General features: G+C 38.1%; 2 protein-coding genes across 3 annotated transcripts in view; both read right to left on the bottom strand.

Moving 5' to 3' along the window:
- Positions 1-14,279, bottom strand: part of LOC138319035 (TALPID3 protein-like) — a 73,736-nt gene that overhangs the window by 39,097 nt on the left and 20,360 nt on the right. The window lies entirely within an intron of this gene.
- LOC138319037 (probable E3 ubiquitin-protein ligase IRF2BPL) lies at positions 5,362-10,535 on the bottom strand. Its single transcript, XM_069261922.1, has one exon. The coding sequence runs from the start codon at positions 10,044-10,046 to the stop codon at positions 8,181-8,183; it is 1,866 nt and encodes a 621-aa protein (XP_069118023.1). The 5' UTR covers positions 10,047-10,535; the 3' UTR covers positions 5,362-8,180.

Here is a 14,279-nt window from a genome sequence, read left to right as displayed (position 1 = left end):
AGCAATTCGCCTAACCTGTTATGCATGTCAAAAGTCTATTTGATAAAAGATAAACACTTCTTCATAACATTGATCCCATGTATGTAACGAATAAGTAAGCATTTTCGTCAATATTTTTCATTGTGTTCATGGATGTAAAGAGTATCTAACGCGAATTCTCAAAATTCTGGATTTTAATAACTTACAATCACCATAACTGTTTTTTTAAGTTTAAACATTTTTCTCATTCTTTGTCCATGTGTTCTGACCTATGCAAACGATAATTTGACAAAATTTCATTTCAGTCGAACGTGATTGACTATGTGATAATTTGATTTTAACGCAAATGATGAGACCACCGCAGAAATGCAACACCTTAGTCTTGCCTTCCAAAACTATCACTCGTGGCGTGACAAAAGACAAAAATACAAGGGATAAGAAGTGCCGTGAAATTGATCCCAGACAAGATGACGTACTGCAAGACAGATTGACACAATAGCTGCATGCCTCCCCGTTACGAGGACGAGCGGATAAAATACACAGTGCAGCATACTGGTATGCATACATACTGCCATAAGTCACACGGAAGTTTGCTTCATAGCATGTAGTCACTTCATGAAGATGGTTACGAAGGAAGTGCACGTGCGATTACATGTGAGGTTCACGTGTACAAAATGTAGAGTCTAAATACAGCTTACATGAGTTGCCCCCATTCATAAGATATAAGAGTTGTAAGTATATTTAGTAGATGTTATGTTCTCTCTTACGTCATGCATTCTACACAGTACGTTTGTGTCAAACGCGCATGCACGTGTTACAGTCGGAGAACAACTGGTACACCTGTAGTCAGAATAGTCGTACTGTAGAGTTGTTAAATATCGCGGCTGTAAAAGTTCTCGATTTGCTGATTTGGCATTATTCGTGGGGGTTTGATGTTGGTGTGCATACATATTCTCAGTAAATACTAAGTTTGCCCAAGATTGCACTATATTATTTCTTACAGATACAAAATATACACCAAAAATTACTAAATTTACAAATTCGCTTAATTAATGTATATCTCGGATACGAAGTAGTTATCATGACAACTACAGCTTCTATAAAAGAAAATTGCCATCATAATTGAATTAATAATACACTTTAAATATATCCACTTAAATGCTGTAAATGTTTGGTAAATCTGGAACAAAAGGCACACAGTACTTTCATTTTTTATGTGATAAAAGATTCTTCACAGTAAAGTAACACTACTTATTCTATTTGGTAATGTTTGAATGCAGTTTCCTTCTTTTCCATTCGTTTAGTGGTGTCTTCTTTGCAACGTCTCTCATCTTTGATATGTTTAATCCAAAGAATGCCTTCCATCCAGCACCTCCTAAATGAGTACATATGAACATATAATAGTGAATCCATGTAACTTACTAGTACTTGTTTTTTTCGCCATTGAATACGATACTTGTAATACAATAGAGGGGACGCTCAAACAATGACCGTTATAGATAAAAGTTAGATTGCTTTAGATCTGCAATATTATAAATGTTCTGCTTCGTGGCTAGGTCCTTTGGTGTCCAATTGATAATTTTTTATGGCTTAAGCGCACAGACAAAAACGGTAGCTAGTCTCCATTTCCAATAAATGTTTATGCTTTAGCAAATTGAAAAAAAAATCAAATTTTAGTTGGAATAGTATGTTATTGGCAGTCAGTTGATAGTTTATATTGTTGGAGTGATGTCAGAGGAAGACTTCTGGCATGAATATATATACATTTCTATTTTGGGGTCTGAATACTATTTTGTATACCCGGTAGTCCGATATTGACCTTGTAATTGACAGCGGGGCTAGTGTGCGGTGGAGTTTGAACTCGTGATCAACATGCCGAGTTAATGATATTACCTGTGTAAGTCCTTGGTTCCGTGCTAATTATAAATCGTGATAGTAGGATTGCATGATTTACACATCGGTAAATATATATGTAAGTCGTACGTATGTCCACCAATAGACCCACCTGACGCCAGCAATCTCTCTGCGCGCGTGTCGTGGCCTTTACATCACAATAGAGGTATTGATCAGCTCTCGTGCTCCAGCGACCTCCTTGATACTAATGAGAGAACACAGAGAGCAATGTACCAACAAGGTGTGCCAATATAGTCTATGACACGGATACATGTCAATGCAGCACAAGGTGCGCCCACAGAAATGTATAGTTCGTTATCCGAACTAGACGGGGAATTAAAAATCGCGTGCTTGTGGTGCGTTTATGGATAAAATGGTACCTGCAGTGCACCAGCCGTCTCTATCGATGCATCAGCGATCACGAGAGCGGTAGCTCTCACGAAATGGATAAAACAAACATGCTTCCTGCAGCCAGCCGCAGCACATTCAATTTACATTACATGTAATTTGAACGATTCTTTTAATAATCAGCCCCAACATATCTGCTTTGCACGCATCTAAATGCACTGAATGCATGCATACTATGTTATTGTAGTTATACATTACAGTCATATGGAACATTGCACGAAGCCAATACCTTATCAATCCATTCCCCATTGTAGACTGTCAATGTCCACTACACTTCGAAAGTAAAGTTATATACACGCGTAACAAATGAACGAATTGCCCAATTTAAACGTTTATGTGCCTCGAACGTTGAACACTGAATTAAAACAATTTAGATATTTTTCGTCTAAAAATAGTTAATTTGTCTCCAATTTTCAACACACTTTTAAGTAAAAATTAAATATAAACACTCGCCCGACTTTGTCCTTACTTTTGTACAGACAGGAAGTGATGTAATCAAAGTAGAGACACGTGTAATACACCTCATGAGGTCGTCTGTATGAACTCAATTTTTAGATAATGAACATAGACCGTCGACAGATAGGGATGGTATATCTGCACTATTCCCGTTCAGGCGTGAAGATCAAGATAGACGGTCGACAGATAGGGATGGTATATCTGCACTGTTATACTATAATTAGTTCAGCTGGATTTATATAAAGATTTGTGGTTGTTTGAGCTCATTTGCTTGGACCTACATTACTTAACGCGATTACATTTCCACGCGACGTCGAGATAAACATACCGATATGCCATTCGGTAATAGAATGTCGCCATCTCTATTCCGTCACGTACTGACAAGGATGGTCTATCTGTGAAATAAACTGTTTCTAGCTCGTAATAAAGGTCCTAAAATGGCTGCAACATACGTAATTTTGAAATGAATTTTTAGCAGATATCTATTCCTATCTCTAATTTTAGTCACACAATGACGTATTAACAACAACCGCAAAGCATAATAAAATGTCAACGATCGCCCTCCGGATTATGAGTGCACAGCCAGTGTCAATTATACTGCCCCACTTTAATTTCACGAAGCAAACTCATCATCAACTGTCGACAGTTATGCGATATAAATTTTTGGAAAGCTATTTTAAGTCATATCCTGTTTCATACAGCAAGTTTGTTATAAAAACTGGCTATATCTACCTTGCTGTGAGGAAAACTTATCAATTTAGATATAGGTTACAAAATCTTAAAAAGAAACAATGTCATCAGCAAACAAGATTAGTCACGTAAAATGTCGGTCAATTAATGGTTTGGGTTACTCAACCGGAATTCCTGGCGGCGTGTCTATACCTGCACGGGCGCGCGAGCATAGCTTTGATGATATGGTAAAATAATTATGAATAATCAGCGTTGTGTAAATCTTTGTTTGAAATTACTTTGTGGCAACACAAAACCAGTCATATTGCAACTCGACGGATTGTCTCTTGATATAATTGCTCTTATCAAAATAAATTAAATTGTTTCGAGACACAAATGCTAAAACATTCCTCAAATAGCTGAAACAGAAAAGTTAAAAGTTTCCATTCTAGTTAATATTTTTGCTGTTAAGCAACCCGTAATTTACATTGACGCTTGCAGAGGTGTTCTTTTGGCTTCATAAACACCCTCGCCCAGACTATAAATAAATATCCAACCCATTCTTTAAAGATTGAAGGTGGTTTGTTTTTATTCGAATTCAATTGACCCGTTGAAATACTACTCATACAGCCTCATTATAACATTCAGGGAATATTTGACCTATTATATTTACATAAGTGGTCTACGTGCTTCGCTTTGTATCTAACGACATGTGCAAATGATTTATGCGATCGAACAACCGTGAGCAGACGATACGTTCTCTTTCTGTGTGTGTATTAGTCGATTTACAACATACATATGTACTTGACTAAGAATAGACTGTTACGTCACCATCATACAACGGCGAATATTTAATGTTCTCTTAAACATAAACACGGGCATATTTTACTGACTGTACATCATATCTATGCATTAAAAAATCTAGGCATGCGTTACTATACTGGAGACGCCAACAGAACAGTCTCCACACGAGAATGGTTGGATGCCCTAGTTCCGGTGACGTCATTTGCCAGACATGCCTTCGGGCTCCGTCATCATGTAGACGCTTCACCTAGATTGCAGCGAAGCGCGTCGAGTATTTCATTGACAAAATGTATACTAGCGGAAAAAGTTGGCTGGAAATTTCTGTCACTACAATTAGACATGGGTGTACTATACATGTAACACGACATGCCATACGTGTGCCGCACTAAATACAGCCAGGCCATATGTTGCGCTTTATAAGTAGGCTTATATTTTGTACAGAGGTTCACTGAGAACTGATGGCACATTGCCAATATTACAGGAAACTAAAATATATGTGTATAGATAATCTACGCTTGCATTTGTGTAATGCCACTGTACAATAAATGGGTTGAAAGCCGATAACGGGTTTTCAAAGCATTTATAGGGTTATGACGTCATCACTGATCTATAAACGACAATTTTACACTGCCAGGCCAGCCCGCCAACAGCCACTCTCCCCTATGTGTTCTGTCTACGCTCTTTGATCCAGAAAGTCTGAGAACTAACAACCCCTGCACTTTATATAAACTAAAAGTACTTTCGTTTTTCAATGACACGAGTTATACCCATCACGTTTTGTTAACATGGTTTAACTTGTACCCAAACTAGTGATTCAAACTGTATAGGTGTTTTGAAGACAACTGCACATCTGATTTGTAACTTTTAGAGCAATTGGCATTTCGACTAAAAGGTACTGATATGATGTCCATATACTCCAACTCCCGTGATAAAACGGAGATAAAATAATGCGAAGAAAGACTAACATCTTGCCAGTGACGACGGTTTAGATTCGTTCCGATATAATCTGTACCACAATGGATATAGAAATATCAGTCGCAAAACAGATGATGCGAATGACAATATTTTTAAAAGACTAGAGTCGCCTTTAGACAATATTTACGTAGTGGAGTAATGGATGAAGAATTAGTACAAACGACAACATTTGAGTGGTTTCTTTTCGCTTAGTATGTTGTATTCTCATAACAATAAACAGTTTTCCCAATACAAACATTTTTGTAAACAAATTTAATATAAAATGACAATACATGACGACCACACTTAAATCGTATGTAGTTAGTACTAGTAGTGTTAGCACTTATGTCATATGACATGCGCCATATACCAGACTCGGGTTGGTATTCACGGTGTTAAAACGAACAGAATCTTATTATGCAGGTGCAACTTGCCATTAATGAGAAAAGGTACCATGCGGCACATTAGGACCAAATCTTACGTGCAAGCACTCTTACCACAAAATGGTCAGATACATACCCGTGTCTAGTACATGGGGCATGTTACAATCATGATACATACTTAATACACTTAAAAGATATACATATTTATATATAAGCTTGTGTAACAGCAGTCGTGTGGTCTGACAAAATATATCACAAACAGCCCACGACTATTTACAGACGACAAGAGTTGCACGAGTCCCCACGGAACACAGACGTGTGGACACGTCCTGGTAACCTCAAAGGTCAGATGTCACCGTAATGGACAGAAAGCAATTCTGATAGAATTAAAACAATTTCAGATATCATAAACAAAACCACTGACGCAATTATGTTAATGTCGACAAATTACTGTAAATTGTACAATAAAGCCGTCATAAAAATACCAGTATTATGGGACATGTGTAAGTCTTAGACCATAGTACAATGAATACGCAATACAGGCATATGTATTGGACCATGCATGGCTGAGTCAATTTACAGAACACAATACCATAACGGGTCAAGTTAAACAGAACCGCTGACGCTGTTCGGGCATGTTTAAGTCCACAGTTCTTTGCATGCTTATCGGTCAAATAGGATAGTCTTCTAAATCGATAATTATGGAACCCTGCCAGCACAAAAAAGTCTATCAGGTGAACTTGACCCTTGGGGACAAAGGTATCTCTATGTCGTACATATGATGTGTATTCCATCAAATATATTTATAAAATTGACCTAGTTCTTGTCACATATTGATTTATCCGAAGAGTAAATAGACGAAGGAGATGTTTGACGGGGTTGCCTAACGAAATCTCCACGTCACTTCACACCAAAGACCACTACAAACTTGACCTGTTAATTTCGTGAATGTTAGCAAATATTTCAATGTTCTGTAAAATGCATACATCGATAAAATGGTAGAGCGGTAAGGGGTATTAGTTAATAGTTAAAATGTAGTTTCTTGATTAAAACATATTGGGAAAAACTTTGGTTCCAAAGGAGATAGGTTGGCATTTCTCTGAACCTCTGTACATTAAAGTACTTATATATGGTAAACTAACGCCATGATCTTAGTATGGCTGTAAAATAGAAAACACCCGATGTATAAATTTGTCTTCTCTAGATCCCATGAAGAACAGTTCATCTACCAGTTCTCATCTAGTCAAAATTTTGTACCAGGTACGCACGATCTCTCACTTTTCTTAAGTAAAATCGAACAAGGATAAAAAAGAAAAAAAATAGTGATGAAAATGGGGTTTGGCATGTGTTAATAAAATGTATCTAAAAATCATTTTGTTATAAAATACTTTAACCATTAACAGCGCTCTTCAACAATTGATCTCTTTTCAATGTAAAAGAAAGCTCATTTTGTCCATACTCGCTCAAAGACAGAACTTGTTGTATGGAGATTTTAAACTATGGTGTTCTCGATTTAAAACTTCATTCCTCATGCATTTATTTTCCTTCAGTAAGACAGAAAGTGCTAGACTGTCTTGCTGTCATCACATACTACAGTAACAGTTAAACGAATACAATTTGTAAAATATGATAGAGAAATGTGTACCTATAGCATACACTCGGTGCTGACAGGAGTTATTATAAACAAATACCTTTTTTCCATGTTCAATGTTATTACAGCAATCCAAAGGCTCTAGTCAAACCAAAATATTCATAGAATCATCAAAATGTTAGCTTCAGTATAAATTTTAAATATAACAACCTGCTACGTTTATCAAGAAATAACTTTTTGCTTTGACCAAACTTTTCATATCGTGAAATCAAAATAAAAACGATGAGGCTTGAATTATGAATTGATGAGATTTACAAGACATGGACATGCATTCAAATGCATAATATGTAACTAGCGATGAAACATGGATCAAACAGCGGCTATATTCCACCGATCTCAACAACAATGAACAAGACTTTGAATCACTACATTAAAATAGCAACGTACCAAATATTGTATTTGGTCGAAATCACCTACAACATCAGAAAAAGAAAAGATGTTAATTTCTCTAATATCAAAAACAACAAAAGAATATTAAAAATACAATCATGTCGAAACCCAAATTCTATTAAAAGCCATCAATTTCCAATCGCTCTTGAGAATATGATACTTATTCAAAGCTTAATACCATTTAAAGCCATCAGTTTTCAAACGTTTTTGAGAACACAATCCCGAGTGCTAGTCACGTTTACTGTTACCGTAACACGTTTAGGAGCTATTCCGTGACATGTTTGTCACTTTTCGTCTCTCTTTAGGGTCAGGACACCTGTCGTAAATATCCCGCAGATAACACTTCTGTCTGTCACAAATCACGATCATCATTATAATGATATTCTCTCCACGTGCCGCGACTGGACTTTTCAAGATGGATCCAACGAATTGTTCCATTCAAGTTGCATCAATCTTCATGCGAAGGCGTCTGCATACAAAATCCAGCATTCCGGTTTCAAACACAACCCCGATTTCATCACCTTCATGCACGTTTAGTACTAATCCAATATCACGATTTAATGTAAAATGAAATCATTTTTTATGGAAATCGTTCAGGTATCGCGCTCTTTTTTTATCTTCATATCCTTGTAATCATCGCCAAGAATAGTTGCTATTTCTCCTTGCATAAAAGCCCACGGAACATTTGAACCGACGAGGGGACACTTTTTTCCGCTTGGACAGTACACCTCTGCCCCTGCTCCTTGACGTTTAATGCTGTCCCTGGAGCAAGGGAAACAAAATTTGTGATCCCCTATCGAAGGACATTGCACAAAGTGGGTATCTTCTAGACGCTCATGACAAAGGGTACATTTGAGAGATTCTGAGGGTACTGTAGACTCTGGCATTGTTGACGTACCCTCTCCTGTTTGACTAACTGTTGGTCTAACTCCACGTAATGTCTGTTGTTGTGTGCTTGATGGGGAATGGCTGTTGTGTCGCGCTGATCTGTTTCCATCATTTCCGCTACGAATCGGCGAACCGGAACCGGAAGCTAAATTGTCAGTTACATTCATCAATGCCGCCATTGGTGATGGTCCCGTATGGACGGGTCCGTTTGCGCCATCCGGCGGTGTTGGAGTATGGTTACTCAAAGGCGATACTGATGTAGAACTGGCCGACCCATAGCCAGCAGAATTGATTGTCAGCTTGAGTGCTTCTGTTTGATTTTGTATCCACTGTTGGCGTTTCCGTTGTTCCCCGAAATCGCTATCAGGTTCTGGCGACGCTTTTCGTTTTTTCCCTTGTCCATCAACCGAGTTTTGACCCACTGGTCCGCGCGGATGTCCACCGGGTGTCGCTTGCCGGAAGCAAGTGGACGGTGAAGGCAAAGGCGGTATATTGTGGTGAACGTATGGTGCCGGAAGTAGATCCTGTTTGACAGGTTCTTTGAAGAATCTGACAGTCTCTGACAAAAGTTCACTGAGTATCTTCCAGTCGCCGAGACCATGTTTCATTTCATATTCCAGGTATTTGTACCCGGAGGAAAGGCCTTTGCCAACATCCTTACCACTGTCATGATGCATTTGTTTAGCTACACTTGATGCACTGTTGTAAATATTCCCCGAGCCTAATGGATATTCCATGAACACCTTCAGTTCAAAGTCAATCCCGTTCTTTGATACAGCATCAAAAGCAAACACACGTCCCAAAACATTATGATCTTTTTTAAATCTGATTTCAAATGGCACTGATGATGACAACATTGAAACAGTTTCTCTAACAATCTGTGGTCTCTTTGACATTTCCTCTGGAGAACTGAATTTGAATGGATTTTCTTCATTGTGATGCGTGTTATGTGAATCGCCTTCCTCGCCATCATGTTTACCGTTATGTAAAATGTTTGGCGGGACGGGAAGGTTTGGCCCGGGACCTGAACCGTACCCATGACGTCCTGGGGGTAGGATACCAATACCAGCTGTACTGTGAATCAGGGGATGATGCATTGGAAATACAGTTCGTGATGTTACAGGGATAGTTGGGGTCCTGTGGTGGTCCGGCCCGGACTCCTCACTCCTGCCATGAACTCCGTTTGGACCCGAGGGTGGAATACCATTTGTAAGTCTCTGTGGTGAAGCATTGTAGTCACCAATAATGTTTCTATTTCTATTTTCATACCTTTCTATTTGTCCCGGAAGTGGTCTCGGGGGATCCATAGGTCCATGTTCCGATGAATTTCTGTTTGATGATAAATTTCCATGCGGTTGATGCGATTTTATTGATGGTCTCGATTCATGAAATCCGTGAGATCGTTTCATTTGTCGTGCAGCATCAAGAACCATTTCAATACGATCCGCTCCTTCATAATTAACACAACCACGACACACAGGTTCAGTAAAATCATGGACCATCGCCCAGGGCATTCTAGGCAAGTCACATAGGTAACATTGTTGTCGGGGCGCCCTGTGCGGCATTGACATGGTGCCGAACGTACGCCTCTCACAGTCAGCCACACATATAACCAAACTTCACGTTAGACGTGTAGTAGAAGCACAAAAATTCCCGATACGCCTTGAATTGATTCATAACCGAGTCACACTACCGCCATCCACTTGAAAATTTACGATATGTATGCCCCGTCTGCGCATGCGTTTGTATTTGTAAACTCGATCGACCTCCGTGTGTGATGTGTGTACGTGTGTGTTGATATTCACGTTTGCACAGAGTTAAAAGCAATCACGCAACCGACCCAGCTGAATTACAGCGCTATTCGATATCTCAATCACCAGGGGATACGCCAATGTTAACCTGCATAGTAATACCGGCGGAAAATCCTTGCAAGCGTCTATACACACACGCAAGGGTGAATTGTCTGTACATTATGTGTGCTTATGTCGCAAACAAGAATAGGTGATATACGTCACAGATAAAGCCTGTGTAGCAGGCCACGGCTGTCCCTGGATACCGCACTCTATTCACCGACTCGTCAATGGGAATGCTATTCTCGACCACCACTGTTGTTAGGCATTGCATGGTATTTTGGTATGTCATTTGACCGACTCATGTGAGTTCCTTTGTAAACCAAATAATAAAGTAATTTTTGCTGTGAAGTGTGTTGAGAATTCATGTACACTGATTTTTTTTTATTAATTTATACAATTAAAGACGGTTTTCCCCGTGGTTGTTATATCACTCAGAACCCTAACTGTTTTAAAAAATGGAATTTATGCAATCTCAGGAAATGTATAAAAAGCTATTTTGATACTATGGCATTCTCGCGTGCCATATGGAACTTATTCTTCACATTCTGATTAAAGAGTATTAATTTACTTGCTTTCGTGCCTTGAATACTTCGTAATACATTAGGCTCGTCGAGATTTGAACGAAGTAAATGATGAACCTCGCAAAACACGTCGATAGTACTAGATTAAAGGCCAGATCTTAGGTTTGCAGGCAAACACGACACAAAAACGTTTATTTGTCTGGGTTTCTCTGAGGGAGAGGAAATCGATAGAAAATCTATCAGACTTCATGTGGCTTCTGCGTGTCTGCCCTCGTTTTCCCGGCCATGGAAACAAATAGCCTGACAGCGCTAATGACGTCACGCAAGCAGCGTAACTTTGGAAGCAAGCCAATATTTTTTTTCCTGACAAATCATCAGGTCTCTATGTACATGGGTGCTTTATCAGACTATTTCCCGGTTCTGTCAAGCATAGCAGATGTGGCGTCTGCCTCCGCATGTTTGCTCTGACCCATTTGCTCTCGATGACGCCAGGGTTATGTTGATCTTCCTCAGGACTTATCATAGCTAACACATGTTTATATGCTTAATGTGTATGAAAGAGACACTTGCAAAATCGGTATATAGATGTATTCTCTGTGCATCAAAATATCTAGTTTTACGTAAAGTAAATGTATCTTGACATCCGTTTCATCACACAGCACATTAAAGTCAGTTTATTGACTAACGGTTACGTTGCATTAAGAATGGTGTCTATTTTCATAACAATATTCTCTGTTCATAACTTGCCCTACCGCTAATTAAAACAAAAATGATTCCATTGTTATCGACAGTATGTGTGAAATCGATGTAACCTTGCTATGTTTTACAATTGGTTGTGGCGTCGGGCGTAGGCGATCCTCTTTTGTTTACTTTTGGTGATGGTGTAAACCTCTATTGTGATAAGGTAGATAATAATAGCTCGGCCAGATGGTGGATGGTGTAGCAAATATTACCGTTATCGTCACCAAGTGTGTAGCTTTATCATGTGCGTTTATTTCCGTATCAAAGCCGAGTAACTAGGTACGTGCAGCATCTCTGTATGACGTCATTGGTCGAACTATTTTCGTGTGTGTGTGTATATATATATATATAGGCGAGTGATGAGATCTTTATATAAACCATGTTTACCTCAAATGTTACCGATTTGATTTATGCAACAATGCTCAAGTCGTGACAAAATAGCTCTATGTATGTTGTGAACATATCACTAGAAATGCTATGTACTAATACCGATAATATGAAGTTAACGGTGAATTGTTAAACCACTCAGACTCCTTGCTAATGCTCGGGTGACCTAAATACTGAAGTCCTTGTAGAGCACCGGAAGCAATTTCACGTGACGGCTGTGTTAGTAGAACGTACTTGTTTAAAAACAAAGCTTACTAATAATTACCATCTCTACGCAGTATTGCTTAAACGTAACTAAATTAGAAGCATAAAGACATTCTACAAACGTTTACTTCTAATAATGAATATCAATGAATTATTTTCTTTTCAAGAATTAAGCAGTATTGAAAATAGGAAATTAAAAATAGCATCTTGAGAATTAGAATTGAGATATCAAGCTCAAAGTTAATCGTAGTTTTCTTGTTGATAGAACACAAAATGAAACATTTTATTTTAGATAAAATATCTTGGACCGGAACTAATAAACATAATTGTTTACGTGATCAATAGTTATAAACCAGAACACACGAATGTCCCATACCATATGAGCCCAGACGAACATGCACACCATCGCCGTGTTGCCTCCGACCATCAAAGCGAATGTAACGGGGAAAGGAGACGTTGGAGGGGTCGCCATACAGTTGGTCTAATCACAAGCCGTTTCATAATCATCCTCGCACGCAACAACGCCTAACGAACTATCTGTAAGGGCTTCCTCACACACCCAAAAAACCTCAATCATCCCTAACGTTTTACTGATATCATATTGATTAAGTAATGTCCAAAATTATGCGTTATTAATCAATTTTCAATATTCCGATGGCTACTCGACACGAAATGTCAAATGTGAGAATAGCTTCCTAGCTTTAGAGAACAGAGAAGTTCATAAAAGATTGCTTGAAGATAAGCCAGTCACGAAACCGTCCACCTCGCCTTTGCCGATAACGTAATTGTATATTCCATCTTTTATGTGGTGTGTACATAGATCAACAAAACTCTTACAGCTTTTGACACGCAACCAATTCCTACTGTATCGGAATAGCCATCGGAACTTTATACCAATAACGTTTCTGTCATGCACAATGCACTGAACGCATACGTAAACACAATGTTCACATCACCAGGTTTCCTTCATATAGAAGTTGTCTTTCCATATATCAGGGATGATAGAAAGCAAAACCTTCATGCACAAAAACAATAAAGAAGAATCGTTTCATTGTTATCATCAGACATTATTATCAGTGTAATTATAACGTTATTGTATAACAATTATGTTGTCAGGGTCTGAAATCAGATGCTGTATTTTTGCGATGGTTAAGAAAGAAAAAGTGGTGACTCTTTATTTTTAAGATATTCATAATCTATTCTTTCCATCCTACACCATTCATGAAATTCCAACCATAAGCTTACAGATGTCAGTAAATCTTTCAATGTTCACTCCGATGTATGTCAATCGAATCTTAAAAAATAGTTATACTCCCGGTCTGTCAGTAAAAAAATCTGGTAGGTATACTCGGACAAAGGCATTGCTGATTGTAGGATCAATCTATTTGTATATAAATCTAAGGTTCTAAAGGGTTTTAAAATGTTTTTTTTTTCATTTTTTAAAATCATTACATCAGTGTGAACATTTTTACATATTCACTGCACAGTACAATGACTAGCTGAAACAACAGAACACATTATATAACAGCATGAAGTCTCGTATATTTATGACGTCATAATTGTGACCTTTGAGGTCGCGCGTCTCGGATGTCAACACTTGGTTGTTCCATGTGTTCATTTACAAGGACGTTAAACGGTTAAAAATAGTATGTCTAAAATTTATTCAATTTCATACTTCATACGCCAAAAATGTAATTTATTAAACGTATTGATTGCCATATTTTGACTTCATGCATTGGCATATTCAACACGGTGTTCTAGCGCGCAGTATTACAGAGAAGAATTCCACGGAAGTGGATGTGTCACCTGCACAGCATCACAAACATAGTTATTTACAGTTGAAAATATTGTTAATAATTAGGTGAAGATATCATGTCCCATAATTCTTGCAAATATTGAACGATTTTGAGAAGTATTGAACCCATCTAAGATCTCATTGATATAAAACAATATACCAAATTTGGTTGAAATCGGACAATACTATGGATTTATCTGTTTAGGCGTTTTTAAAGTCATGTAACTCTTGCAAATATTGACGGATAATGACCATTATTGAACTCATCCGAAATCTCATTGATATAAAACAATTAATAAAATT

The sequence above is a fragment of the Argopecten irradians genome, chromosome 3, assembly GCF_041381155.1.
Source record: "Argopecten irradians isolate NY chromosome 3, Ai_NY, whole genome shotgun sequence".
NCBI classification, from domain to species: domain Eukaryota; kingdom Metazoa; phylum Mollusca; class Bivalvia; order Pectinida; family Pectinidae; genus Argopecten; species Argopecten irradians.
The sequence above is the reverse complement of the archived record's forward strand: the minus strand, read 5'-3'. Positions and strand labels throughout refer to the sequence as shown.

Coding starts and splice junctions, on each gene's coding strand:
- LOC138319037 (XM_069261922.1), bottom strand. CDS start 10,046: ATGTCAATGCCGCACAGGGCGCCCCGACAACAATGTTACCTATGTGAC.